A 27,152-nucleotide genomic window follows, 5' to 3' on the forward strand; every position below is an offset into this window, starting at 1 on the left:
CACTAAATCGAAATCACGAGTCAATAATCTGTTACTTGTAATTTTTTATCAATTTCTATTGTTTTTCTTATTTCTTAATATGCCAATTAGAAAATATTAATGTTCAAATTGTTTATTGTCTAGTTGCTTAAAAGGAGAGAAAAGGCGAAATAATCAGTTCGTTATTCACGATCTGAGGGCGCTCGGTGCTAAGAAGTTTTTTGGCAAGTTCTGCGCCGGATCTATCGATCACATCAGTAATTAAATTGGACTTGTTCCTAGTTTTTTCGCCATTGCGTCATCACTAGTCCCCCCTTCTTTTTTGTGTGTGATAAATCCATTATTTAGGTATCCGCCAGCTGCAGTGCATTCTACTTAAAGTCGCTCTACTTCTGGGAGTTGAAATTCACGAGAACGTGACGTTTGAAGGACTCGCTGAGCCGCCAGAAGATCAGTCGATCAGTAATTAGCAGCAGCAGCAGCTTTTTGCGTCTCAGAAATGTTATGAGACGTCAGTCTGGATTTTTATGTTTGTGTGTGTTTTGTTTCGTCAACAGAAATAGGTTGGAAGGCTAAAATTAGCCCGGCGGATCATCCAGTCTCGCAATATGAATTTGACGTGCTCATTGGTGCTGATGGCAAGAGAAACACATTGGACGGTATTATTGGAAACACTTAGCCTTGTCCTAAATTTCATATGTCTGACGAACGAATTTTTAAAAATTTCTTTCAGGGTTCAAACGCAAGGAATTCCGTGGACGACTGGCCATTGCCATTACGGCCAATTTGGTTAACAAGAAATCGGAAGCCGAGGCACGCGTCGAAGAAATTTCGGGCGTGGCTTTCATTTTCAATCAAAAGTTCTTCAAAGAACTCAACACCGTCACTGGCATCGACCTGGAAAACATCGTCTACTACAAAGACGAAACCCATTACTTTGTCATGACGGCCAAAAAGCAGTCGCTGCTCAGCAAAGGGGTCATTATTCAGGTATATATAACATTTGGCAGCTATTCCAATCTTGGAATTCCATCCTTGAAAAATCATTGACGTCTATACTTGTTATCTATTAGGACTTCCCGGACACGGTGAAGCTATTGTCGATCGAGAATGTTAATAAAGAGGCCCTGATGGACTATGCTCGTCAAGCGGCCGATTTCTCCACCAATTATCAGCTGCCACACTTGGACGTTGCCGTCAATCATTACGGCCAGCCGGATGTGGCCATGTTTGACTTCACTTCCATGTTTGCGGCCGAGAACGCTTCAAGGGTGCTAGAAAGACACGGCCACAAAATGCTCATGTGCCTGGTGGGTGACAGTTTACTGGAGCCGTTCTGGCCGACAGGCTCGGGATGTGCGCGTGGCTGGCTGAGCTCTTTCGACGCCTGCTGGGCCATCCACTCTTGGTCTAGTGGTCGGATGACTCCGCTGGAGGTCCTCGCCGAGCGAGAGTCCATTTACCGCCTGCTGGCTCAAACAACGCCCGAGAACCTGAACAAAGATTACAGTGCCTACACCGTCGAGCCTCAAACACGCTACCCCAATCTCAACATACGAACCTGTCTCGATATCCAGGTCAAATCACTCTACGACACGGATAACTTGGCCGAGCTGGCCAGACCTGTCAAAGCTCCCGTCGAGGAGGGAACTCGGAAAAGAACTAAACGACGTAAGATTAAAAAGGGTGAATTAACGCTGTTGGGGTTAGACATTGTTGTTCATTTTTGATTTGTTTCTTTTGCAGCCGACTCTTTCATTCACCCAGATACGTTATTGGTGTGGCTCAAGAAGCAGATTGCACTCTACGATATCACTATCACAGATATGACGAATTCATTTCAAGACGGCCTTGCCCTCTGTGCTATTATCCATCGATATCGCCCCGATCTGCTGGATTTCGCCTCACTGGATCCAGCAAATGTGGCCGTTAATAACCAACTGGCTTTCGACATCCTTGAAGAACTTGGCGTTCTTCCTGTAAATACCCTTAATCGAACTATTGACCGGGAATCGGCATTAACGCACTCGATTTCTCTTTTCTTAGGTGACCACCGGTTACGAAATGGCTCAGTTGGCCGTCCCTGACAAACTGTCCATGCTGTCCTATCTGACACAAGTTCACGAATTGTTCTGTGGGGAAATTCCTTGCGTCAAACAACCTAAAAGGGTCAGCAGCTTTTGCTATGAATCACGCAACAACATCAACAACTTTTTCTTTTCGCAGGAACTGACCGAGTCTGAGGAGGACATTTTGGGAGCAGCTTCTCTGAAACGGCCAACTGCCATTTGTTCTGCCGGCCAATACCAACGCGCCGCAGCTCAGAGCAAAGCCACAACGCGAACGTCGACGTCCAGCAAGCGGAAAACGTTGGAACGCGTAGCGACGGCAGAGGCGCCCAGCAGCACACTCAACCGGACCGGAGGTGACCGCAACAAGGCCGACATGTCTTTGCGCAAAGCCCGCAAGCGTCGCAGTACCGACCGTTCCTTACACAACACCGCGGTAAGTGCTGATACTCGCCCCCCCACTGGCGGGCTTTTGTTTCTTTCCCATTCTGGTTATATTATATACACAGTGAACCGAACAATGGTAGTACATCCAACAAACAAAATCCCAAACGGGCCTGCGAGCTCATATTTTTCCCGGTTTGGCTGCGTGCCCAAATTTGGTGCGAAAATTGTATCCTCCTCACATGTTGTTAAACGTGCGTTGGGGGTTCAGGAACGCGGTCAAGTCCAGCAAGAGATAGCCGCAAACCGGTTGGACCGAAAGCAACGGGCGGCAGCTTTCCTGCGCCTCCGATTCGATAGAAGTATGCAGATGTTGCAAGCCGGTGGCGATCCGGACGACGAGCCGGGCGGATTCAGCAAGGCCACAGAAAGACAGATGAAGGCTGATCGCGACCTCCAGGATATTTCCCTATTCATTTACCGACTCGAGTCAGATTTCGAGGATAAGAGGTGCCGACTGGAGAAGATGTTGTCCGGTTTCAACCCCACCGTAAGCCTCCAAGGCAATATCTGTGCCTTTGTGCATCCACAACATGCTATCCACATTTTCATTTTTTGAATAGAAAGCATGACGCACAAGTTGAAGCAAGCCAGCAGTCGACGCGTTTGCTGTACAATCCTTTTTCTCCCACTTTCGTAACACACAAACCCCCTCCGGCTCCACGTGATTGGCAGTTGTTGTATTGTTGTCGGGAACCAACTATAGCTAGCCCCGAATTTCTAGACATGCATCTAACTCATCCATATTCAATCTGCCGGATTGAAAATATCTAACTCCCTTACCTCCCATGGCGAGCATGCCCAGTTTGAATACTAACTCGAGAGAGTGGCGCACGGTGTTTTCTTTTTTTGTGTCTTGTGTACGTTCATTTGTTTTGCGCTGGAAAATGTTCGCCAAAGTTTGACGTCGCCGTGTTTCCGTTTGATCGATTGTCTTGTCTCTCTCATTTTTCACTGGTTTCTCTGTTTTACAGGACCGCAATGCCAAGCCCGGCCGTGGTAGCGGTGCAGAAGGTAGCGAATCGCTGAGTAATAAAGTCCGTGATTTGGAAGCCAAGCTGAGAGGCAATCGCCCAACTGACAAGAAACCCAAAGATCTAATCCGAGCCATAGGTAACACAAAAATGACTTGTTGTTTGTTTTTAGTTTTCTTATCTTGTTGTCCTCGAGCTCGAAGATGAATTGCCATTTTCTGACTTGTTTCATGATTTATTTCGTAGGAAAATTGGATAGGAGCGACTGGCAACTTTCTGCTTTGGAGAAGAAGATTGAAGAGAACCAGACACCTGGTGGGGTGAAAGATCCGCACATGCATGATAACAAAGTGCCCAAATGGAACAGGGACGCGTTCACTGATAAGGTGTCCTGATTTTTAATTTTGTGACATCTGGTCCCGTGTCGTCATATTTGTCTTTTTTCCTTTTTTTAAATTTTAGTTCGAAGCGATCAATCGCCGGATTCACGGTTTACCTGCAGAAGCCGTCAACGAAAAGTACGTCAACCTGGAACGCGGTATGAAGCAGCTGCAGAGGAAGCTCAAAGAAGGCAGTGTGCTGGATACGGGCCATCGAGGCAGCAATAAGGTTTCCGCCATGGCTCAGCAGCTGTCCAAAAAGGTGCCGGAAGTGTCCAGTGTGAATGATCAGGCGGAATCTTTCAGACCCAAGCCGGTGCTCAATCTTCCTCAGCAAGGAGGCTCGGAGACGTGCCATTTTTGCAGCAAACGCGTCTACCTGATGGAACGCATGAGCGCCGAAGGTCGATTCTTCCATCGCGGCTGCTTCCGTTGCGAGTACTGCGCTTCGACGTTGCGACTCGGAGGCTACGCTTTCGTCCGCGACGACCTCCTCGGCGGCGTCTTTTTCTGTATGCCGCATGTGTCCATGTTGTACTACATGCGCAACAAAATTCTGACGGGCCGCAACGGCGAAACTTGCGTTGACGGCCAAATTGAACGAAGAATTGCCCAGCCCGTTGCTGCCCAACCAAACAATCAACTTCTCAACATGTAACTAAATTTCCGTCTTATTTATTTGATAGGAACCGTAGTAATAATGTTTAAAATTCAATTTTTGAGTAGTGCGGATAAGCCAATCGTGTTTGAGCCGATCAAGAGCCCTCTAGTCCAGGCTGCTGTCCAGGCTGCCGATCTCGACTTCCGGCGAGATGGCACTCCGGAAAGAGTGGAATTTGAAAATTCCATCGCCGACGAGACGGCCAAAGAAGATCAACTGAGCGAAATCGACGAAGACGAATGGACTGACCACAATTTCGGCAATTCCGTCCATTCTGGCACGGAAGATGAAGCCTCATCTTTGGACGATTCAAGGTACATTCTATCTTGTCCTCCATTAAATTTTGGTGTGGTTATAAATCTGAGTGATCTTGTTTCTAGTTCCGACGATGACGAAGACGACGAGGAAGGGGGAGAAGAAGTTTCCAACGAAAATCTGATGGAACTTGACAGGCCTTTGACTGCAGACGAAACTCGAAGACTTGCCGAATCGTGGAAGAAACGCTATTCGACCGAAGCGTCCGATCGCAATCCACAGGAATGTCAAGAACCGCTTCACGAAAGCATTCCTGAAAGTACGTTTCGATTTACAAGTTATATGCATCGAATAAATATTGACAATTGGTTGAGTTTAGATGAAGAAGAAAACAACGTCCGGATTGATGTCCCGGCCTTCCCGCTTGCATCCGAACCCATCCACAAGAAATCCAGTGAAGAAGCAACCAGTTCCGATACAGAGGTATAAACCTTCGAGCTTGCATCTCTGTTTAAATCAGTTATTATATAGCTGATTTGTTTGGTTTTACAGATGGGTTCCGATGAGGAGTTGGAATTGGAAGATGAAGAGGAGGACGATGAAGGAGAGTATGAAGAGGAGAGCGAATACGAGAATGGCGAAGAGGAGGAAGACGAAGATGATGAAGACGAAGAAGATGAAGAGGATGAAGAAGACGACCGAGATTCTGCTACGGAAATTGAAACTGATTCTGAATTTGATCAGAACAGCAATGCCGACGTACGTTTAGGACTTCAAGGAATCCCTACTATCGTTGTCAACGAATCAGAGGCTGAGCAGTTGAAAAAGAGCACTGACCAGCTGGCCAACGGTAATGGATTGGACAGTCATCCGGTAGCGGAAGTGGAAGCCGAACCATTGGAACAGATGCCACCCACCAGATCCACGAAGGGAGATCCCAAACCCATCTACGTTGATCAGTACATATCACTTGAAAATGCTCGACCACTCCAGCGGACGCTATCCCATGAAGATAGCAGAAATGCTGATTCGGCGACCGCACCTGGCCGTTCGGGAGTCTTGGCCTATTTGCGTCGCCACGAACAGCTGGAAAGGTCGCCTTCTACCAATATGGTGGCCTCTAAGAACTCGCTGGAACTCAAGAAAAAGTACATGTTGGATTATGGAGGCTCTACAGGCTCGCTGGCACAAAAATCTGCTTCGACCACCAATCTCGATAGTAAGCTGAGGAGCTTTGTGGACACCATTTCCGAGGCCCAGAAAAAACTTAATCCGGCCCCTCAGCCCAGCGTTCCCATGCAGGTTGGAATTCGAAAATATTTTATTAAAGTGGTGATTTGACTTTGATTAAACATTTCTTGTCGTTTTAACAGGTGTTCTTACAGAACACGGCCAACATTTTCCAACCAGGGCCACGTCAAGTGCCAAACGTTTTACCCGTCGAAAAAACTAACGAACCTGCTGAACCGGTTCTCAGTATTCCAAAAGAAATCCCGCCAGAGGATTTGGAGTGTTTTGAAAAGGAACCTCCAACTCCGACCAACAGTGAACCCCCAGCTGAAGCGATTGCTGCAATCGAATCCGCTGAAATTGTAGCGGTCACGCCGAGCGACAGCGGCTCCGCCCAAACAAATGGAAACATCGCCAGCGAAGTCACTAGCAGTGACACCGAATCAGAAGAATCCAAGGAGGAATCTAATCGGGACGCGACTTCAGATGTCGACACGGATTCTGAAGCGGATTCATCCGAACCACCGTACGAAGCGCTCAACCAGTATGTTGCTTTGCCCAGTGTCGTCGTGGAAGAAGACGAAGAACCGGCCGTTGTAATCCTTCAGGACGTGCAAGAATTACAGTCGCCCGAGTCCACCGACGAAGCGCCACCACGACCACCCCCTCATCACCCGAAATTGGCAATGCAAGAGGATTTTGATTTGAGTCCATCCAGCGAAAAAATTGATCTTCCAGAAAAACTCACGACCTGGGCGCGGTCGCTTTCTAAAGAATCGGTCGATTCTTCCAAATTTGCCATGACCGAGACGGAATTCTCCGACTGGGCCGATAACAGTTTGGGTGGCGATTTGGATGCCGAGCTCAACATTGACCCAGAGCCTGTCAAACAAACGGCAGCCAAAGAACAAGCCCGTCCATCAGAGACTCCAGCTGCAAAGCCTGCCGTTTCCGTCAACAATGGCTCTACCAATTTAGACGACATCGAATATGCCGATGACAGCGAGGAACGAGTGGTGGATTTCAAAGGCTACACTAATTTGGTCGAGGAAACTCCCACTCCAGAAAAACCAGACACTCCCGTGGTAATGCTACTTTTTTATAGCCTTTATAAACAAGAAAAAGTGTTGTTGTTCACGCGTAATTGTACGCGCTCGTTTTGTAGGCCGCCGAATCACCGGAAGTTCCCAGTTTGATGTTCAGTCGCATTAGAGACTCGATCGCCATGTCGCGTGACCGACAGTCGCCTCTATTTTCACCCATCAAAGACGACCGCGTTCACAAAGAGATTCAACGTCGTATGCTGGAGAAGAAATACGAATCGTCGCCGAATTTGGTCCGGAAGAAGGAAGCTATTTCTCAGGTAATTGATTATCTGCCCTTTTATTTTGCATGAACCACTCGTGTCTTATCGTATGTGAACTAATTAGGAGCGTGAACGACAGGGTGACTTGGTGCGCGATATGGTCCTCAGTCGCATTCAGCGCACTAGTCCGGAGAAGACGAGGGAGCGTCGAAGATCTTACGAATCCATGACGCCGCCTGGATCTTCACGAGCTTCTCGATCCGATTCGGAGCCGAGGAGCACCATCACTCCAGATCGTCGAGACATCTTCGCAACACCTCACTCGTCTCTTCGATCCGTGGCGGAAGTGCCGTCGGTGCTTCCCAGCGAATTCGTCACGCCGATGAGCAGCATCAAGAAAGGTAAAAAGAAAACAGTCGGAACATTTTAAGTTGGCTGGGAATTTCACGGTGTCTTTGTTTTAATTCCAGATTCCGATAAAAACAACGAAGGTGGTCTGATGGCTGTGAAACGTGAATTGTTCGTATCGACACCGTCGATTAGACCGACTGACATTGGTGAATTCAAGACGCCCAATTTCAAAGAATGGCAAGATGCAAACAGACAACTTGATCGCCAAAATTCGGCTCGCATTGAGGCTCGAGCCAAAGCTCATGCCAAAGCTGATCAAGATCTGGGGTTGAGTCACACCGGATTATATCGAAAATCTGAAAGACAAGCTGCGCCGCAAGCCCAGCGTGAACGAGGATAGCAAAGAAATGCTACCGGCCCGGACGCGCAGTTTCTCAGAACCGAACGTTGATGCCGACAAATCGTGGAATCTCCCAGTTCATCCCAATGTTGCTGGGCAGATTTCATCTGAAGTTGTCGATGTACCACCTGCCAAACCTCCAAGAATGATGGTGCATGCTCCGACTGTTGCTCCAGCCAACAAGGTGGAGTCTTCGCGAATCTCGGACACTACCTCGGCCGTTCAACCGTTCAATTCCGTATTGAAAAACTCCAAATCAATGTCGCAAATTGTTTCTCCTGCCGCTCCGGTCTTGCAACCCCCCAGTCCGCGGACAGATGTTATCGGCAGCATGCTTGTACAACAACACAACCGCCCGTCCTCATCCAGCCCGACAAGTCCACCACAAAGCCCACGATCCGTCGGGTCATCTAAATCCACAAGTTACCTGTGGGCCGGCCTTTCACCTGCCGAATCTCAAGCCAAACTGGACGCCGATTCTGCTGCTTCGACGTCTTCTCCATCGACAACGAACAATGTAAGACAAGTCTCATTTTTCACATCAAATGTCCGTAACGTCATTTCAATAATAATTTTCTTTTTTCAGCAGGGCGTCAAAGTGAAGAAATCGAAAGACCGTGAGCGTCGACGCAGTATTATCCAGACGATTACCGGTCTGTTCAGCAGCTCCAAGAAAGAAGAAAAGAAAGACGAACCAAAGGAAGTTGATTCCTCTCCCAGTAAGAAATCCAGCCCACCAAAGTTCCAGTTGCCGAAATTTTCGGGAAAGAAGGACAAATCCAACAAGGTATTTTTAATCCTACGTGAAAATCTTTGAAGTATGCCCATTAAATATAAATAAAACATTAGGATAAATTGGCGTTGGATGACTCCTACGAAGAAGGTCGACTGCGAGCTGCTAGTTCTCCTGTCACGCCCAACAACGGTAAGAAAATCAACTGAATTGTCTACAAAACTCAATAAACTTTACCTTTCTAACCAACAATGTTCAATTGTTCACTTCTTCAAGATGGTGTCAAACCACGAGCATCGTCTCTTCTCGCTAGTCCAACCTCGGGAAGTGAAGCCAATACTCCCACAACCAGTTTCGGCCTGGAACAGTACGGCGATTCGGCAGGAACTCCTACCGGAGCGTGGTCAGCTTTCTCTTCGAGTAGCAGGCGACAATCGAAGCAAGCCCGCCAAGTAGCGCGTCAAACGGAATTAAAGAGGTACGATTTCTTGGTGCATAGCGGAACGAAGGTGAAGGGATCTCATTTTTATCATGTTCGATTTGCAATCATTTCGCCAGACTGCGCATGGCTCAATCTATACAGCGACAGCTGGAAGAAATTGAAGTGAAGCAAAAGGAACTGGAGGACCAAGGCGTCAGACTTGAAAGAACTTTACGTGGTGAAGAAGGAGGTGATTATTTTTAGTCATTTAGTTTCCTTTGTGTGTGTTTGAATGAATTCATTTCTATTTTTTAAATATTTTTTAAGGAGTGTCCGGCCGTGACGAGTCTGCCCTGATTCAGGAGTGGTTCCAGCTAGTCCACGAGAAGAACGCATTGAGTCGGTACGAGCAGGAGCTGATGGTTCGTGCTCGTGAACTTGAGCTGGAAGATAGACATGCCCGGCTTCAGATGGAGCTAAAGGATCGCATGTCATTGGATGGTATAGCGTAGACCCCTTCACACACGTTTTCACTTAGAAATGACCTCACATTCAACTAATAATCAACAGCTCCAAAGCTTTTTATTATTTTTTTTTTAACGAACTAACTTATTCAGTAATTTATTCATGAACGACTAATCGAGGGTGATCCACTTAACACATGTGTGCTCACCTGCTTCACGCCACTGCTCTTAATTCAATTGTTTAAGCCCCCATCCTTGTTTTAGACTGGGAAGACGACGTCTTTATCGCTGATGGCTCATTGGGGCAAGGTAGGATTGAATTGAGTCAAACACTGGCATCCGGTGATGATTGCATGAAAGAGCATGGAGGCGTGGCTTTTTCAAAAAATCTTGATAACAAATTTCGTCCTTGTAAACCTTCAAATGCTATTTCTTTTTTGTGGTGGTCATAATGGCGATTCTACGTTCTTATTTTCATTCTAAAGTTCTATTTGTCAAACCACCGAGTTCATAATTTAATGCCAAGATTTCCATCATTTTGCAGAGACGGTGAAATCGCCAGCCGACGTGGACAAGGAGGGAGCCATTCTTTCCGAGATGCTGGAGATCGTGGAGCAGAAAGACTCGCTGCGCAGCATGCTCGAAGAGGACCGGCAAAGGTGGGCAGTCTTTTTGAACCTGATTGATCTGGCTCAAAGTAGTCTAGAGGATGATGTTTTCGCGCCTGACTCTGCGGATGAACAGGAAATCGCAGATGAATCCGATGGGGAATGTCAAGCGTACTCGGACCAGATTCCGGCGCCCAAAGCTTCGGATTCCGAAGTCTGGGATATTCGGGACGGCCAGCCGGAAGCAATAGACAGCGATCTTGAAATCGAGGAGGAATTTGAGCACCTGTTCATCAATGACCATTCAGACACTTCTTCTCCCTGTACCGGCTCGATAAGCGATTTTCTCGAATCGGATTTAGTTGTATTAGATCCCATTGAACCCCCTGCGGAATTGCACGAACAACCGGCGCATCCAGCAAAGATTGCTTGGAGTCCGTCTGTCGAATTTGAGGGGAAAACTGTTGAATTGAACGAATTGGTTAGCCAAGAAGAAATTGACCTTTGGTCTGCCGTTGCCGTTGCCACCACCATCGAGAATGAAAACGCAATTGACGAACAAGAAGTTTTAGAATTTGATCAACTTGTCCAAGACTTGTCTGACGATGACGTGGCCAGTTTAGGTAGTTCCATCGAAGAGAAGCGCCCGGATTCGATGGAATTTGAAAGCCAGACGATCGAGTTGACGGACCTTAATAGTCAAGGTGAAACCGAGTTCTGGTCCGGCAATGACGACGACTCGGCAGCCAACAGTGATTTTGAACGGCTTCTGAGCTCCGACGGCACTGATTACGAATACTTTTATGAGCAACGGCAAAGCATGGCTGCAGACGTGAAACAAAGGAAAACCTCTGAAATTCTTCGGGAGAAAGTCGAAGTCTTTGACGAGCTGGACAGAAAGGCGCGGAAGCGCGTCGAGGCCGTCGAAGAGGAGAACGATTGGGGCACGCTTGGAGTTAAATTTGAGAACCGCGGTGTGGTGCGCGATCTTGTTTGGATGTGGGAGTACAACCATTTGCAACAAAGTGGCCGCCGAGGGGTCTACCCTGATCTGGACGAGCGTCCAAAGACGAAGGGAAAGAAAGACGATCGTTCAAGTTGCCGGAACGACCTCGAATCAAACCCACAGCAACAGACACAAGAGCCACCTCAAAAATCCAGGAAGAAAAGAAAGAAAATCATTCCAGAAATGGAATTGGAGAGGAGAACAATTTGCTCATCCGATCCAGCCGGCGGATGGGCGTGGTGGCAGATTGGCATCCTTTTCTGGCTGACGGTCTTCTCGTTTTTCATCTTGTCGGCACTTCCGGCCGACAGTTGGCCCTCATTCTTTTGATAGCACATTTCTTTTTTTTTCCCTCCTCCTCCCGTTGTTTCACACATTCTTTTGTTTCTCCTCGCTCTCTGTTATTTTCCTTATTTAATTCTTTAATAGTGGTTGTGGTTTCGTTTCACTGCCGTTCTTCCCGCTCTTCGTTTTCCTTACCCAGTAGTAGTAGTAGCTTTACCTTATCTATTATTATGCTTATTCTTTCAAATCGACCTGCGCTCAAATTTCTTTTTTCTACGTTACCTGACAATGTTTTAAAGTCGGCCTCCGGGAGAATTTTTTTTTTTTTTTTTCGTTTCTAATCTTAGTCAATCCTACCGGTAAATCTTATTCTCTTATTCTTTATTTTGCGTCCCGTCTGAATCGTTTTCTATTTTGGGCTTTTCAACCACAAAATGTGTCTGACGAGCCAAGTGAAGTTAATATCCGAATTGCTTGATTGGGATGCCAAAATGACATGCAATCTAGTCTAACTAGAAACTATCTGCTGGATAAAAACAAGCGCAAAAAAGAAAAGAAAAATCCATCCCCAAAGAATCGAGTTGTAATCGTAACGCCGTGAAACAGTCCGATCAGCTTTTAAAAATCGCCGTTCAATATTGCCTTGAAATAATCTTCGTGTCCGTTAATTTTGTTTTCTTGTAATTTAAATTTAGAATAGTGAAGTGTGCTTTTATCATTTGCCTGTAAGCGCTTTTGAAGGAATAAGCAGTCGAAGATAATTTAGACTTGTCAGAGACACAATTAACCGGAAGCAACCTCTTTCTCTTGTGTTGTCTGGCTCTCCCCATTGCAGGTACCGTGAAGAGGACAAAGACCTGGAAACTCAAATGCTTGCCAAAGGCTTGCGGCTAGCTACGCTTCGCCAACGAAAGGAATCCCAAGTCTGATGATTATGAAACCGTCTAAAACACCACGTTTTAACAAGCAATCCACCACTCAACCGCACCAAATCCATGGACCCCACTTTTTTTTCCCATTCCGCTATAAGACCTAAAAATCTGAATTAATTCAGGCATATATAGTTTTCTACTCCGGATTCATCTGTTTTTGCAGACATTAAATATTCCCTGCCGTTCGGGAGATATTTAATGTTAAAGTTTACAGCCGAAACATACGAGTTCTCTGCACCTCGGGCTTCATATTGCTGGCCACTAGACTATAGGAAAGGGCCTACAGTATGTCCCCCGTTCTAAAGTGAAGGCCAGGAAAGCGTAGCTTCGGCTGTCATCCGCCAGGAACGCGAGAGAGATTAATAAAAAATGGCGACTAGGCTGGGTGGGAAACTGGTCAAAATTACACTTTACTAGATTAGGAATAACTCGGCCAATCTAATCCAGAATGTAAATTCCTTTTGGATTGGAATTGAGGGATGGCCGAGCAAACTTTTGGGAGAATTCGATTTTTTTTTAAGGTTAGCATTTTCCCAAAAAGCGATACCAAAGACCCCCCAAAATTGTTAAAATTTGAAAAAACCTAAACTTTAACATTAAATATCTCCCGAACGGCAGGGAAAATTTAATGTCTGCAAAAACAGATGAATCCGGAGTAGAAAACTATATATGCCTGAATTATTTCAGATTTTTAGGTCCTATAGCGGAATGGGAAAAAAAAGTGGGGTCCATGGATTTGGAGCGGTTGAGTGGTGGATTGCTTGTTAAAGAGGAGGATGTTTGTAAACATTTGAATTTTTTTTTTCCCTTTTATTTCTATCCTCCTCTCTTATTATCGAGTCTCTTCTGTCCATGGGATTCCATCCGTTCTGCGTAAGAACACCTCGACTTAAAACAAAAGTAGTCAATTTTTTTTTGTCAAAATTTTTTTCATGAGAGGCCGCTTCCAAAACGTTGGTTAAATTGCTAGTCATTCATTGAAATGAATTGAGCCTTTGGACTGAAAAATGAGATTCACGCAGTCTGCGCTCCTTGGTGGCTGTCTTAAAAAAAAAAAAAAACACATAACCTTGTTTGATGGAATAATAACTTTGTTAACAACAATTTTTTGGGGGCTAGACGTACGTGAGGGGGGTGGTTATTAATGATTATCAGCCAACCGTGGATAACGCGTGCTGTAAGATGGGGTGGCGGCATTATCAGTGATAATAACTCATCAATTTGTGCATGTTGTTGAGCTTTTTTTCCTGTTTGTTGAATTAACGCCGACAAAAACTCGATAAATTGTTTCATTTCTCCCCTCCCTCGAAGAGAGTGTGCGTGTTGTGCAATGCTTTTGGCAGCTGGACCTCATTGTTTTTCATGTCATTCATGAACCGAAGTGAAGTTACCTTTTTTTTAACCTGCCTTTTTCTGTTTCTCGTTATATATCCTCTTTTATGGTTTTTCTGTATCCGTCGCTTTTCAACTTAACCAAACGATTTACTTCTTCGTATATACCTTCATGAAACAAACTGACTGATCAAATGTTTCCCTTTTTGTCTTTTGTTCCTGATCGATTCGGACTTACCATGAGATTGATACTCCTTAAATTTTTGTTTTTTTCCCCCTTATTTGTTTGTTTCATCCTTTTTTGAAAAACAAATTAAACATTGCCGAGTGCTAAAAAGATTGGCTTTGCCGTCATGCCTTGTATGACTTATGCAAGCAGACCCTCCCAAATATACATGACATCATTCGATCCTGAAACGAAATTATAATCATTTAAAAAAACATTTGTATATTCGTCTGAGCGATCGGATAAGACGACTTGTTAATACAGCAAAGATGTATCAATCACTTTCGTTTGTCTCGCTCCTGTCCTTGTATACCTAAAACTAGACAAATATTTTAAATTTCCAGGACGACGGGTGTCTCTGGTGCCTAAGACGACGAAATATCTCCACTTGTCACGTCAAGGTTAAAACGTCCAGACACATAAAAAATTATGCTAAGCAACTGTGATTGCTATGGTTTGATTATATCATTTTAAGGCAGTTATTCAATTTTGAATTTTATTTCTGGTTATCACTATCACGGAACGGGTTAGATAGTGCTTTCCATCCGCAGTTTTTCTTAATTTATTCATTCAAATGGTTTCGAATGAGAATTAGGAAAGGTGAAGGGAATCAACGAAAAATCAATAACAAATTTACTGGCAAAGATAACTAATTGCACTTTTTCTAAATTCATTGACCTGAAATTAGTCTCGATGTGCTTGACAAATGAGATTCTTTTTACTGCGACGACTTAGAGCCATGGAGACGTGACAGCAGCAATACATGACCATTACAATACACAGGAGCCTCAAGATTCCGCCTGTGAAAAAGCGTGGATAATAAATGCATTTCAATGCACCAATCAATTATGAATACCTTCGTAAACAGCTTTTTGGGCCAAGACGTAGCCAACTTTGGCATCCGTAAAGAAACAAAAATTGGAAAGTGCTGACACGAGGAGAAGTGGTGAAGCTACAGCTGCTTGGAAACGTAGCCAATTGGGCGTGGACCAGTTTGCCTGTCAGAATACAAAAAAAAAATTAATTCTATTACATAACATGAACATCAGCTCCGTTCACGTCCGTACTTTCCAATTTGCAATAGGCCAGCAAGTAGAGGAATATTTGGCCATTGTTTCCAGACAAATGCCAAAGTAATTTGACACACACCAAATCACCTAAGTAACAATAACAATTTAAACCATTGGAAAATCTAGAGATATCTTCAAAGGTTGTACCACTGCAGTTGAAGCTCCATGCCATATACAGACAAAACCAAAACATAAAGCCGTTCCCATCAACTTCGCCCAGACTTTGTCTGAAGTCCCTTTGAATGGAATGTAGATGTAACTAAGAAATAAAATGAAGTAAAATCAATTACAAAATGAAATTTATAATTAAGCTTATGGTTTTTTACTGCAGCATGAAATTGTACAGTCCTCGATCGAAATCGCGCCACATTTGGGAATAGAGATGAATTCGTCCTACACATTTGGGAGGAGGAGGTGAATCAATATGATCCAATTTCGCCAATGAGGATGGCAATCCGTACAAAACCAAATATTTGGTCATGAAAAACTGCCCAAGCGTGTAACCGAGTCCTGCAGCCGACCAAATATCCAAGTGCCGAACAATTCCTGGTAACGAAAGAATTGTGATGCTACTGCACTGCTGTATTATAGTAAAATCAAAATGATGAAAATACCAATGTGATACTGCAACGCGCTATGATAAAAATAATGTAAGGCAAACTGGTGAAAGAACCACCAAAAGAGGTAGCGCGCGATGAGTGCTATGCTCCTAGTTACGTGAATTAAACTACAATTCTGACTCACAGGATTTTCTAGCTTCAAAAAGGGAAAGAAATACAAAATTCTTCAGAATCATGAAACTGTTAAATACAGATGTTGTACTTACAGATGTTTTAAAATCCCGATAAAGCATTAACGGCCCCGTTGGCAATAAGGGAAGATAGAAGCAATAGTGGTAAAACTTCACAAATCTATTTTTGTAAGCATCGGAGCGACTATCAACCAAATAACTGATTGAACGAGCATGAGTCCATGCCAGAATTACCGTGAATAAATACTCTTGAGTAGAATTATCTTCAAATAGATCTGTCTTTCATTCAAAGTCTGTTTTTAACTTCAATGAATAACTTGTAATAATTTAATTCAAGATTATCTATACTTACTTTGAGCTCTGAGAATAAAGAAGAGTGCAATGTAAGTGTAAAGCTTATACAGACAAGCCAAACAAAAGCTAATGAAAAGAATTTTAAAATCCATAGGAATAGCACTGGTTGGATAAACATGAAGACTGTTAGTTGCAGTCCAAGCATGCTCCATAGCCAACAAAAAGACATGGCTGTACTGATTATAGATACTGATTGTGGATACTTTCTTTTGATTGTCAAACTAATGATTAGGTATGGGATGACAAATTTTAACCACTTAAAAAAAATGGGAGTCCACATTTTCCATTCGAAGTCAGCTGTATCTACCTGACGACCAATCCATTTCCAGCCAGAGACCAGATCTTCTGCAAGATATTGGGAAAATCCTAGTTTATAAAAAGGAAATCATTGAAATAGCAACTGGTTTTTAACTTAAATAAAATAATTTTATATTTTTTACTGTCACTGGCTAAATGAAACTGATACATGGAGTAGAGCACCGATCCTGTCCATGTAAGGACATAAATAGTTAACTCTATTGAACTTTGATCTGTCATTTCATATGATTTAAATACACAGAATTTTTGACGTCCTATTTATTTGAAAGCTCTCCGCGCCAACTCAAAGCAAATGTATTGTCATCCGTTGATCCGAATCGTTTGTTATTGTTTTATACATGGTTTGAGTTCGTCGTCTGCAACAACGTTGCCAAGCACACAGCCACACACAAAAAAAACTGAGCGAGAAGCGGGTAGGGTCTGAATTTGCTGGTCGTTTTCCAAATGTAAGGGAAGCGAAGCAATTAAAGTTGTGTTTACCTTCAAATTGAAATAGCATGAAAGCAGAAATAGGAAAAAACAATAAAATAAACATTCAAATTCAAATGCATTGTAATTCACAATGGTCGAGATCTGTTATTTACACGCACAAGACAAGCTCCGTTCTGCACAGGATTAGTTTTCCCCCCAAATATTACAATCATCATTCCATTCACAGAAACTCCATGGTATATTTCTACAATGGCTTTGTCTAGATCTTTCAATTTCGCTTTGCAGTCCAGCTCTCCTTTTTCCAAAGAAGTATGAACAAGGGTGAAGTTGTTGTTGAAACGTGAACGTGATGTTACTGTTACGGCTTCATTTAAATCACTAGCAACGAGCATTTGAACAGGCTCTGCCAATGATTCTTCATCTTTTTTTCTCTTGACAACAGCCGAATTGAGTTTAAGTAATCCTGGGCGATAAGACTTTTCTACAGAAGGGTGTGTGGTGATTAACGTTGCACTCTTGTTGTGACTTTGAATGAAAGTAAAGAGCTTCATATGAATGAGATTATCCTGGTTATTTCCCTGTAAATAGAACACGTGAATCAAATTATCCACGCAACTCACGCAAATGTGTACACTGTGTTATACGGTGTGAAATTAAACGAACCTCCGCTGACGAATGAGGAAAGGAATCCCTAATTAGAATAACATCTCCAAATTCTGTTCCCATTTTCATCTTCTTTTGTACTAGCTCCATTGCAGCAATTGCATCTTCTGTCGGGTCATGACCATCTGAAGAATCCTGAATGCGACGGCCACAGAATGAAGCCGCCAACACTTTGAGTTTGCTTTTGAAGGAACGCGTGCCGGTCATATTGAAAATCACGGAAGTGTCGATGATGTACGGATGAAACATCTGTCAATAACAAGAATTTAGTTCCATAACAATATTTCTCAAATTAACGAAGAAAAATAAGCTTTTTTTAGTTGAATAACAACACCATACTTTTAAGGCTTTTAAATCAGACTGTAGAGATTGGCCAACAAGAATGGCGTCAGAAGGTAACAAATTTCGTAAATCCTGCTGAACATCAGAAGGGGTCTTCTTAACATCCAGGAGTAACTCTTCGGTAATTCCCGAATATCTCGTAAGGTAATCCGCAATCGCCAAATCTGGTTTGACGTAAGTGTGATATAAAGTTTTCAAATTTTCATCAACAACAGCCACGCGAGCCAAACCATATGATCCTATAGTTAGAAACAAGAAAATTCTAATGATGTATGCGATACAAATGTAGGAAAGGAGGGCATGATCACTCTAATATTGAGCAAAAAATATTTACCATCAACACAAGTGCACCATTCGCAGTCTATCGAAAACATGGGCGACTGATCAGTGACAGGATCGTATTCATTCTGAGTGAAAACAAAATTGCAACACTCTTCGTTGCCAGGCAAAGGATACAGTTCGGAGATAAGTTGAGAGGCGTTTAACAACAACTCAAGTCGACTACATTTGCTTTTGTCTTCCTGGGTAATGATATCTAAACATGTACCGCCGTTTGAAGACGTTACTTCATTCAAATTAGCCTGCTCCTGTACTCTTGAGGCTACATCAGTTTTTATCAGATCTGATTCGTTGCACTGCCTTTTTTCCTCACTCATCACATCACCCGTCACTACATTTCCCTCTTCGGTGTTATTCGACAAGCAGTTCCTACTTGTTTTTTCTCCATCTCTTTCGGTTTTTGCCTGTGAAGAAAACAAATTTAGATTTATTATCACTTGGAAGTATAATTTCAACTCACCTCTGTTGTTTTTTCTTTCAATCCTGAAACAATTTGTTCTGAATTTATAGTTGGAATCTCTGATGAATGGCTTTCAGCAGATAATTTATCAGTATTTTCTTGAACTGGTGAGTCAGTAACTCCATATATGTACCCATCCTTACAGGCAGCTTGCAAGGAAGGATAGCCTGGAAATTCAATAGAGATTCTAGATCATTAGATGTTGGGCAAAAATTACCTACTTTAACTCACCTTCCATTACTCTTCTCTTCATTGCATAACTGAGTGGTACATAGGCTAAGGCAAGATCAAGACTAAAGCCATCACTTGCTGGATTACTCATTTCTACTACATCTTCAAAAATTTTCAGAGTCCCTGAGAAAACATCAGTATTATTTTCTAACTCATCCACTGATACATCTTCAACAATCAAAATCAGTGTTTGTGTCAGGTTATTCCATTTGTTAAGACTGCACCACCTGACAATTTTTCAAACAGATTTCACAGATTAATGTCATTACAGTTCAGATTCAATTACTTTACTTACTTATAGTGGTCATAGCGGGAATCCCCAATAATAGTATACAAGAAAAGGGTTTGCACATCAGTCACAAGAACAGGAATGCGAGAAGCCTTGGGGACATTCAAACTGGCAGTGAGGCCTAATTGAACAAGTCTAAATACAGGGGTATACTAAGAAAACTGAATTTGATAAAAGTTTTGACTCAAGAAACTAACTTTAAATAAAAAATAAATGATTACCTGTGTCAATCTGTTTCTTTCCCTGAGTTTCGTCCTAAGTGCTTTGTATTCTTCGTCACTCAACTGACTCAACTGCAACTGCTTCTCTGGTGGCTCATCTCCTTGTTCTTCTTTCTGTGCACTCGTTATTTCCTGGAAACAAACGACAATCACAATAAAGCATACCTGCAAGGCTGCAACACGATATCTGTATGCCTCACAATTACCTCTGGCTTTTCGTCGACTTTGAAAATTGCTGCAACTCGGGATTTACGTCGCTCAATCCGTGCAGCTCTTTTCCTTGACATCACTTCACCACTCATTTTCTTTTGAAACAAGACCAGCGAAAATGTGTAAATTACAATCTATTTGATTTATTTCACTGTCAGTTCTCAGTTGCACATGGCACTGCATGCTGTTTGTAAAGATATTTTCGTCTGCTATCCATATTCCATGGAGGCAGAAAGAAGGAGGAGCAACTCTTCGTTAACCCGCCCTAGTCGCACTAAAACTGCCTGCTACGTATTTGACTCAGACTATTTCAACGGATTCATGAATCGTCAAAAACGCAAACCGATGCTAATTAAAAAACTAATAATAACTAATTGTAATTGCTTCAATAACTGAACCAGTCTGATTTAGGCTCGTCTGAAAAACAGAAAAATTATAGGCGTGTCGTGTGCGGTTAAGCAAGTACTAGTAAACTTGCAATAAACGATTCGAAACGATTCAATTGGACGATGTTTAATGTAGTAAGTCGAAACCTTTTTTGGTGGGCCTATTTGAAGACACCAATCTGTGTGCCGTTTATGCTAGTCGTGTCTCACCATCATCATGCCCAAAAGGATATTCAGCTAGCACGTCGCATCCGAGGATAGAAATTCAAAAGCTTATAATTCCTTTTCTTCTTTCTCTTCCAAGCAATAATTCCTTTTCTTTTCTTCTATTCTCAAATATTCTCGCTTAGCTTCTTGCCCTGCTGCACTCATCATTGCATCGGCCCAGTCCGGTCCGTCCGGTCATCAATTTGAGAGATTGGGACTCGGATCATTACCACAAGTTTACTTCACTATTGAGGCTCGCACTCTGGAGGAATTTTGGCCGTCGAAGTGGACGGAATTATCCAACGAGCTGTCCGCCATCGACTTGCAAAATCAAATGCGAAGAATCCGTCAGTCGTTATACACTCCTCGAGTCGCGGGAAATTTACACAAGGTTTTGCACTGCTGGACTCACAGGAATGTGTTCGCACTATACGGTCGAAGAAGCACATCATCAGCATCTTGAAAGAGTTGTTCAGCTGCTGGGATAACTAGCCTACTGCAGCTCTTGAGTGACAACGAAGAACTGCTGCGACGGACGTATAGCAACACCAATTAACACACCAAAAGCTGGCTAATAAGCTCGCTAATAAGGTTTTCCAGCAGTGAAACCGTGTCGCTGGAATCAGCAGCATCGAAGGCCGTTTTGAATGATGAGTGGACATCAGCTTGTTGGTCCAGGCCTTGCGTCACAGTCCATTGGCTTCTGCTGCTAGTGGACAACGTCAACCTGTGCAGTTCTTCTGTTCTCGATTGACTCAACGAACTCCTGGACCCCGGCGGCCATCTGCTGGGCTTGTGCGAGCGGCGTGTCGTCATATCCCCACACAATATCCTAGTCGTCAAACCTTATCCGCAATTCTGGTTAGCCCTGCTGGAGTAGGCTACTCTGACACTGCATCAACATCAACAGATTCTTCTTCATTTCCATCAGTGGGGTTGTGTCACGGATCATGGCTTATCAGCAGACGGAACTCTTTCAGGCGGCTTCGGTGATGGTGACCACCCATCAGCGATTGAAAATGTTTACCCGTTACATCATGTTCTCGCTGCCGGTAGCTATAGCCCCGTACTGGCAGCTATGTTTCAGCATTATTTTAAACAAAAATAAGGCCTGCGAGAAATTAGGCCTACGGATATTGAGCGTTCTCACGCATTCTCATTGCGAAACTACTTTTTTTCATATGCAAAATTGGGCTTGTTATTGGTGATGAATTTAATTCCCCTGATGTTTTGAAAGGGCGTTTAACCCCGAAATAGTTGACAAGTTTTTAAAAAGTGTAGGTTTCAAATTTCCTATAGCTACAAACGCTATTATGCCCAAACAAATATTGCGTGATCCAAATAGAATATTAAATAGCCCTGGGGAAATTTTATTGGTTCCTCCTCCTTTATTTAATGAATAAAGACTGTAATATTTGTAATCAAACGTCTTACGTACGTTTGATTATTGTTAGGCGGTCCACCTCTCCCTGAATACCCTATTCAAGTGAGTGTACGCGGTTATATCGCCCGCATCCTATATTAGGCTACATGGCGTCATTTAAATACTCCTGGATCATGGTATTTACGCTTTCGTTTCGGAAAATATTCGATGCTGGCTGAGACTGCATCATCACGGCTTTGTATAGTATCAAGACAACCGCAGCATGCATGCATGCTGTCAAACACCCAGACAAACGAGTACTTCAGTACTTACAGTATCTCAGCACTTACAGCATCTTCAGTACTTAGTAGTATTTCAAATGGCATTTTTCAGATGCCATTGAAAACTCGAATCACCCAGGTGTGTTATTCCCTCACAGTCCAGTGTACAGCTAAGTAGAAGAGTCAAAACTGACAAACTCGAGAGGATCCAGCTTCTTCTCGACACTAAATAGCAAACACTTAATCTTGATTGAAAAAACATGACATAGCACTGACTCGCATGCCTGACTCTCTCGGTGACAGCAGCCAATTCAACTACTCTGCTTACTCTGCTGCATTTCTTCAATATAAGGCCAATTTTCAATTATTAGGTCGTAAGTCTCCTTATAACTCTTAAACATATCTTCTCTCTCCTGCCTGTCTGATTCGGCCAACTCCATATGTCGATCAGGATGATACTTTCTACACATTTTTTATAAGCCCTCTTTACATCTGCAAAAGAACAATTTTCGTCCAGTTCAACGATTGCAAGTACATTTTTAAATGCTATAAAGAATGCGGAAAATAATGCTTCGTCCGTTTTTTCAGTTTTGGGTTTAGGTGGAATAGCAGATAGTCTCTTTTTTTTGTCTTTTTTTTCTTTCATTTTTTTTTTAAATTTGTCAATAACTTGTTTAACTTCCTTTATTTTCATTAAAATTTTTGTCTGATTCTTTTACCATTCGTTAGTATTTTTTTCGGATTTTTTTTCAAATAAATTGAAAATATTGTTTGTTTTTTTTTCTTTTTATCGACTTGTTTCCCAGAATGTTCATTCTCCCTTGAAATCGACGGAGACGATTTTTCGTCCTCAACTTTGTCCGCTCCTTTGGAAATGGGAGGCGGAGCCAAACGTTCTTCGCATTCTTGCTGCATCAATCCTTGATCGTCGCATCCTGATTGTTTTTGTTGGGAAGAAGAAGACTTCAAAGTCGCCTCGTTTTTCATCTCAAATATTACAAAGGGATCTTGACGCTCGTCACCCGATTCCTCAGCACTATTATCCGTCTTTGGCTGGCAGATCGAGTCGACAACATGCGACAAATCGCCGCTGCGAATAACGTCTGATGTGACTATAGTGCTTTTTAACTCCGGTTCGTGTTGCACTTGATCTGGTAAATTTGGCTGTTGCCCCAGCAATTGGTTTGTTGCCCCAAAAACGTCGTTGCGGTTTTGTAACAGTTGCTCTTCTTTTTGGGAGTCCGGAGGAAGCTCCGGTTCGGTATTGTCAGGCAAAGACGCACTATCGGGTAAAATGGCAGCGTCCGGTTTACTTTTCATTTCTCTTCTAGGCCTAATGTCAACATTTTGAACGTTGTCGTCACCGAAACTAAGTATATTCTTCACATTTATTTTATAAGGTTTGTCGCCACATTTTCCTTTTTTCTTTTCGCTAGTGATGCTGTCCGGTTTAGTTTCATTTCTCAAATCGTTTATAGTCGGGTATTTTTTTCTCCATTTTAGCCATGTTAACTGCGTTCGCTAAAGCTGATTTTTCTTCATCGAATTGGGATTTATTTTGGTCAAAATCCGTTTTTAAATTTTTAACCTCTGTGTTCGTTTCATCCAAAAGTTTGGAAATTCCCTCAATAGAATTCTCATGGCCTATATTGATGTCTGGTTTTATCATCATATCTTTTTGGGATAGAGAAAGTTGGTCTTTCTCCGGTTCGGTATTCTCACGCAAAGACTCAGAAAAATCGGAAGAAAAATCGGGTAAAATGGCAGAGACACGGTCAGGTTTCCACATAACGGGTTGAGGTGTTATGCGGATCTGCTGGTCGGTTTTCTCTTGCCTATCGGCATATCCGGAACTCGAGTTTGGTTTGGTTCCGGTTTGTTGGATTCTGGTTTGGTTTCTGTTTCGGTAACAGATCTGAAACACATCCGAATAATCCATATATAATAAAACAGCAAGCTTTTGGGGGAGGAGCCTGTGTCTGTCACGGATAATGTCACGGATAATGTCACGAACATTTTGGGGGAGGAGCTTATTCATGTCAAAACATGCCCAAACATGCCAATCTCCACCAGATGTCTATAGCATCGCCGCGATGACGCAATCTTCAAGTGAGGTACTGACTGGGCAGTTTTCCCACGATAAAATCTATTACGGGCAGATGATTAAGCTAAAGAGAAGCGAATAGCAAAGGAAATCGAATTTACGCTAGACCAAAGTTCACCGGATTCTAACGGGTCTCAGTTTCTAGTAAAATTTATAAACATGTTACAATTGTTATTCCTCTTAAAAGTTTGTATAAACAAAAAGAATAACCAAATTTAGTAGAAAAATTTGTGTTGATTTATTTTTCTATACAGTACGTGCTTTTGTTTCTTTAGCAAATCTTTAAATAATATTTCTCCCGCAAAATAACCGAAATATTGTTTTCGAAACTAAATTTTGTCCTAATATTCGAAAAAAATCGATAAAATAGAGATTAAGAAATAAAGAAGATAAAATTATTGCCAGATTGGATCCAATTCCTTCCGTCAATGGTCTGATGAAATGTTCATGGTACAAGTTAGTATTACGTCTGTCTTGCCCCGATGCGTTATCCATTCGACCATTGAGGTTCAAATGACTTCCATTAAAAAAAACTAATCTTTCCTTCCAATCGAATAAAATTTTTAAACATGTTACAATTGTTGTTCCTCTTATAAGATTGAATACAACAAAAGGATAACCAAATTTAGTAGAAAAATTTGTGTTGATTTATTTTTCTTTACAGTACGTGCTTTTGTTTCTTTAGCAAATCTTTAAATAATATTTCTCCCGCAAAATAACCGAAATATTGTTTTCGAAACTAAATTATGTCCTAATATTCGAAAAAAATCGATAAAATAGAGATTAACATATAAAGAAGATAAAATTATTGCCAGATTGGATCCAATTCCTTCCGTCAATGGTCTGATGAAATGTTCATGGTACAAGTTAGTATTACGTCTGTCTTGCCCCGATGCGTTATCCATTCGACCATTGAGGTTCAAATGACTTCCATTAAAAAAAACTAATCTTTCCTTCCAATCGAATACAATTTTTAAACATGTTACAATTGTTGTTCCTCCTATAAGATTGAATACAACAAAAGGATAACCAAATTTAGTAGGAAAATTTGTGTTGATTTATTTTTCTATACAGTACCTACGTGCTTTTGTTTCTTTAGCAAATCTTTAAATAATATTTCTTCCGCAGAATAACCGAAATATTGTTTTCGAAACTAAATAATGTCATAATATTCGAAAAAAATCGATAAAATAGAGATTAACATATAAACAAGATAAAATTATTGCCAGATTGGATCCAATTCCTTCCGTCAATGGTCTGATGAAATGTTCATGGTACAAGTTAGTATTACGTCTGTCTTGCCCCGATGCGTTATCCATTCGACCATTGAGGTTCAAATGACTTCCATTAAAAAAAACTAATCTTTCCTTCCAATCGAATACAATTTTTAAACATGTTACAATTGTTGTTCCTCTTATAAGATTGAATACAACAAAAGGATAACCAAATTTAGTAGAAAAATTTGTGTTGATTTATTTTTCTTTACAGTACGTGCTTTTGTTTCTTTAGCAAATCTTTAAATAATATTTCTCCCGCAAAATAACCGAAATATTGTTTTCGAAACTAAATTATGTCCTAATATTCGAAAAAAAATCGATAAAATAAAGATTAAGATACAAAGAAGATAAAATTATTGCCAGATTTGATCCAATTCCTTCCGTCAATGGTCTGATGAAATGCTCATGGTACAAGTTAGTATTACGTCTGTCTTGCCTCGATGCGTTATCCATTCTACCATTGAGATTCAAATGACTTCCATTAAAAAAAACTAATCTTTCCTTCCAATCGAATAAAATTTTTAAACATGTTACAATTGTTGTTCCTCTTATAAGATTGAATACAACAAAAGGATAACCAAATTTAGTAGGAAAATTTGTGTTGATTTATTTTTCTATACAGTACGTGCTTTTGTTTCTTTAGCAAATCTTTAAATAATATTTCTCCCGCAAAATAACCGAAATATTGTTTTCGAAACTAAATTATGTCCTAATATTCGAAAAAAATCGATAAAATAGAGATTAACATATAAAGAAGATAAAATTATTGCCAGATTGGATCCAATTCCTTCCGTCAATGGTCTGATGAAATGTTCATGGTACAAGTTAGTATTACGTCTGTCTTGCCCCGATGCGTTATCCATTCGACCATTGAGGTTCAAATGACTTCCATTAAAAAAAACTAATCTTTCCTTCCAATCGAATACAATTTTTAAACATGTTACAATTGTTGTTCCTCCTATAAGATTGAATACAACAAAAGGATAACCAAATTTAGTAGAACAATTTGTGTTGATTTATTTTTCTATACAGTACGTGCTTTTGTTTCTTTAGCAAATCTTTAAATAATATTTCTTCCGCAGAATAACCGAAATATTGTTTTCGAAACTAAATAATGTCATAATATTCGATATAGTCCATCCAGCGAAAAAATTGATCTTCCAGAAAAACTCACGACCTGGGCGCGGTCGCTTTCTAAAGAATCGGTCGATTCTTCCAAATTTGCCATGACCGAGACGGAATTCTCCGACTGGGCCGATAACAGTTTGGGTGGCGATTTGGATGCCGAGCTCAACATTGACCCAGAGCCTGTCAAACAAACGGCAGCCAAAGAACAAGCCCGTCCATCAGAGACTCCAGCTGCAAAGCCTGCCGTTTCCGTCAACAATGGCTCTACCAATTTAGACGACATCGAATATGCCGATGACAGCGAGGAACGAGTGGTGGATTTCAAAGGCTACACTAATTTGGTCGAGGAAACTCCCACTCCAGAAAAACCAGACACTCCCGTGGTAATGCTACTTTTTTATAGCCTTTATAAACAAGAAAAAGTGTTGTTGTTCACGCGTAATTGTACGCGCTCGTTTTGTAGGCCGCCGAATCACCGGAAGTTCCCAGTTTGATGTTCAGTCGCATTAGAGACTCGATCGCCATGTCGCGTGACCGACAGTCGCCTCTATTTTCACCCATCAAAGACGACCGCGTTCACAAAGAGATTCAACGTCGTATGCTGGAGAAGAAATACGAATCGTCGCCGAATTTGGTCCGGAAGAAGGAAGCTATTTCTCAGGTAATTGAT

At 42.1% G+C, this 27,152-nt stretch overlaps 4 protein-coding genes across 8 annotated transcripts in view; 2 read left to right on the plus strand and 2 right to left on the minus strand.

Moving 5' to 3' along the window:
• LOC124344495 (F-actin-monooxygenase MICAL3-like) overlaps window positions 1-27,152 on the plus strand; it is a 34,086-nt gene that overhangs the window by 788 nt on the left and 6,146 nt on the right. Inside the window, exons 6-24 of the mRNA XM_046798049.1 lie at window positions 124-236; window positions 328-441; window positions 537-638; window positions 713-969; window positions 1,053-1,650; window positions 1,726-1,958; window positions 2,026-2,148; window positions 2,206-2,484; window positions 2,704-2,982; window positions 3,467-3,605; window positions 3,713-3,852; window positions 3,929-4,500; window positions 4,570-4,821; window positions 4,888-5,081; window positions 5,142-5,245; window positions 5,315-6,064; window positions 6,136-6,717; window positions 26,506-26,865; window positions 26,946-27,143. Of these exons, the coding sequence (XP_046654005.1) occupies window positions 124-236; window positions 328-441; window positions 537-638; window positions 713-969; window positions 1,053-1,650; window positions 1,726-1,958; window positions 2,026-2,148; window positions 2,206-2,484; window positions 2,704-2,982; window positions 3,467-3,605; window positions 3,713-3,852; window positions 3,929-4,500; window positions 4,570-4,821; window positions 4,888-5,081; window positions 5,142-5,245; window positions 5,315-6,064; window positions 6,136-6,717; window positions 26,506-26,865; window positions 26,946-27,143 (5,389 nt within the window). The remainder of the gene's footprint in view (window positions 1-123; window positions 237-327; window positions 442-536; window positions 639-712; window positions 970-1,052; window positions 1,651-1,725; window positions 1,959-2,025; window positions 2,149-2,205; window positions 2,485-2,703; window positions 2,983-3,466; window positions 3,606-3,712; window positions 3,853-3,928; window positions 4,501-4,569; window positions 4,822-4,887; window positions 5,082-5,141; window positions 5,246-5,314; window positions 6,065-6,135; window positions 6,718-26,505; window positions 26,866-26,945; window positions 27,144-27,152) is intronic.
• LOC124344370 lies at window positions 7,973-12,139 on the plus strand. 3 transcript variants are annotated; one of them, XM_046797913.1, is made up of 8 exons: window positions 7,973-8,566; window positions 8,636-8,836; window positions 8,899-8,974; window positions 9,059-9,260; window positions 9,341-9,453; window positions 9,531-9,606; window positions 10,212-10,326; window positions 10,412-12,139. In XM_046797913.1, the coding sequence occupies exons 1-8, from the start codon at window positions 8,057-8,059 to the stop codon at window positions 11,609-11,611; spliced, it is 2,493 nt and encodes an 830-aa protein (XP_046653869.1). In that variant the 5' UTR covers window positions 7,973-8,056; the 3' UTR covers window positions 11,612-12,139. The 3 variants fall into 3 exon arrangements, with proteins under 3 accessions (XP_046653869.1, XP_046653867.1, XP_046653868.1); XM_046797911.1 differs by having other exon boundaries at window positions 9,531-9,704; window positions 10,212-12,139; XM_046797912.1 differs by having other exon boundaries at window positions 8,639-8,836; window positions 9,531-9,704; window positions 10,212-12,139.
• On the minus strand, window positions 14,539-17,012 carry LOC124344372 (protein-cysteine N-palmitoyltransferase HHAT-like). Of its 2 annotated transcripts, XM_046797917.1 has the most exons (10): window positions 16,787-17,012; window positions 16,672-16,716; window positions 16,230-16,597; window positions 15,953-16,156; window positions 15,741-15,882; window positions 15,453-15,672; window positions 15,274-15,385; window positions 15,124-15,213; window positions 14,913-15,054; window positions 14,539-14,856 (listed from the first exon to the last, which is right to left on the minus strand). In XM_046797917.1, exons 2-10 carry the CDS (start codon window positions 16,697-16,699, stop codon window positions 14,741-14,743), a joined length of 1,422 nt encoding a protein of 473 aa, XP_046653873.1. In that variant the 5' UTR covers window positions 16,700-16,716; window positions 16,787-17,012; the 3' UTR covers window positions 14,539-14,740. The 2 variants fall into 2 exon arrangements, with proteins under 2 accessions (XP_046653873.1, XP_046653872.1); XM_046797916.1 differs by having other exon boundaries at window positions 16,672-17,011.
• LOC124344371 lies at window positions 17,084-19,956 on the minus strand. 2 transcript variants are annotated; one of them, XM_046797914.1, is made up of 9 exons: window positions 19,733-19,956; window positions 19,527-19,664; window positions 19,312-19,457; window positions 19,017-19,243; window positions 18,786-18,952; window positions 18,321-18,729; window positions 17,984-18,225; window positions 17,645-17,893; window positions 17,084-17,559 (listed from the first exon to the last, which is right to left on the minus strand). In XM_046797914.1, exons 1-9 carry the CDS (start codon window positions 19,826-19,828, stop codon window positions 17,107-17,109), a joined length of 2,127 nt encoding a protein of 708 aa, XP_046653870.1. In that variant the 5' UTR covers window positions 19,829-19,956; the 3' UTR covers window positions 17,084-17,106. The 2 variants fall into 2 exon arrangements, with proteins under 2 accessions (XP_046653870.1, XP_046653871.1); XM_046797915.1 differs by having other exon boundaries at window positions 19,527-19,658; window positions 19,733-19,955.

The sequence above is a fragment of the Daphnia pulicaria genome, chromosome 6 (assembly GCF_021234035.1).
Source record: "Daphnia pulicaria isolate SC F1-1A chromosome 6, SC_F0-13Bv2, whole genome shotgun sequence".
Lineage (NCBI taxonomy): Eukaryota > Metazoa > Arthropoda > Branchiopoda > Diplostraca > Daphniidae > Daphnia > Daphnia pulicaria.

What these genes read in the sequence shown, in the direction of transcription:
- LOC124344371 (XM_046797914.1), bottom strand. Translation starts at nt 19,828, where the DNA reads ATGAGTGGTGAAGTGATGTCAAGGAAAAGAGCTGCACGGATTGAGCGA. An exon ending in TCCCGCTATGACCACTATAA is followed by an intron (nt 19,244 to 19,311) that starts GTAAGTAAAGTA and finishes AAAAATTGTCAG; the next exon opens with GTGGTGCAGTCTTAACAAAT. An exon ending in CTGATTTAAAAGCCTTAAAA is followed by an intron (nt 17,894 to 17,983) that starts GTATGGTGTTGT and finishes TGTTATTGACAG; the next exon opens with ATGTTTCATCCGTACATCAT.
- LOC124344370 (XM_046797911.1), top strand. Translation starts at nt 8,057, where the DNA reads ATGCTACCGGCCCGGACGCGCAGTTTCTCAGAACCGAACGTTGATGCC. An exon ending in CTCCATCGACAACGAACAAT is followed by an intron (nt 8,567 to 8,635) that starts GTAAGACAAGTC and finishes TTCTTTTTTCAG; the next exon opens with CAGGGCGTCAAAGTGAAGAA. An exon ending in TTTACGTGGTGAAGAAGGAG is followed by an intron (nt 9,454 to 9,530) that starts GTGATTATTTTT and finishes ATATTTTTTAAG; the next exon opens with GAGTGTCCGGCCGTGACGAG.
- LOC124344372 (XM_046797916.1), bottom strand. Translation starts at nt 16,768, where the DNA reads ATGACAGATCAAAGTTCAATAGAGTTAACTATTTATGTCCTTACATGG. An exon ending in GTTTCATTTAGCCAGTGACA is followed by an intron (nt 16,598 to 16,671) that starts GTAAAAAATATA and finishes TTTATAAACTAG; the next exon opens with GATTTTCCCAATATCTTGCA. An exon ending in ATGGAGCTTCAACTGCAGTG is followed by an intron (nt 15,214 to 15,273) that starts GTACAACCTTTG and finishes ATTGTTACTTAG; the next exon opens with GTGATTTGGTGTGTGTCAAA.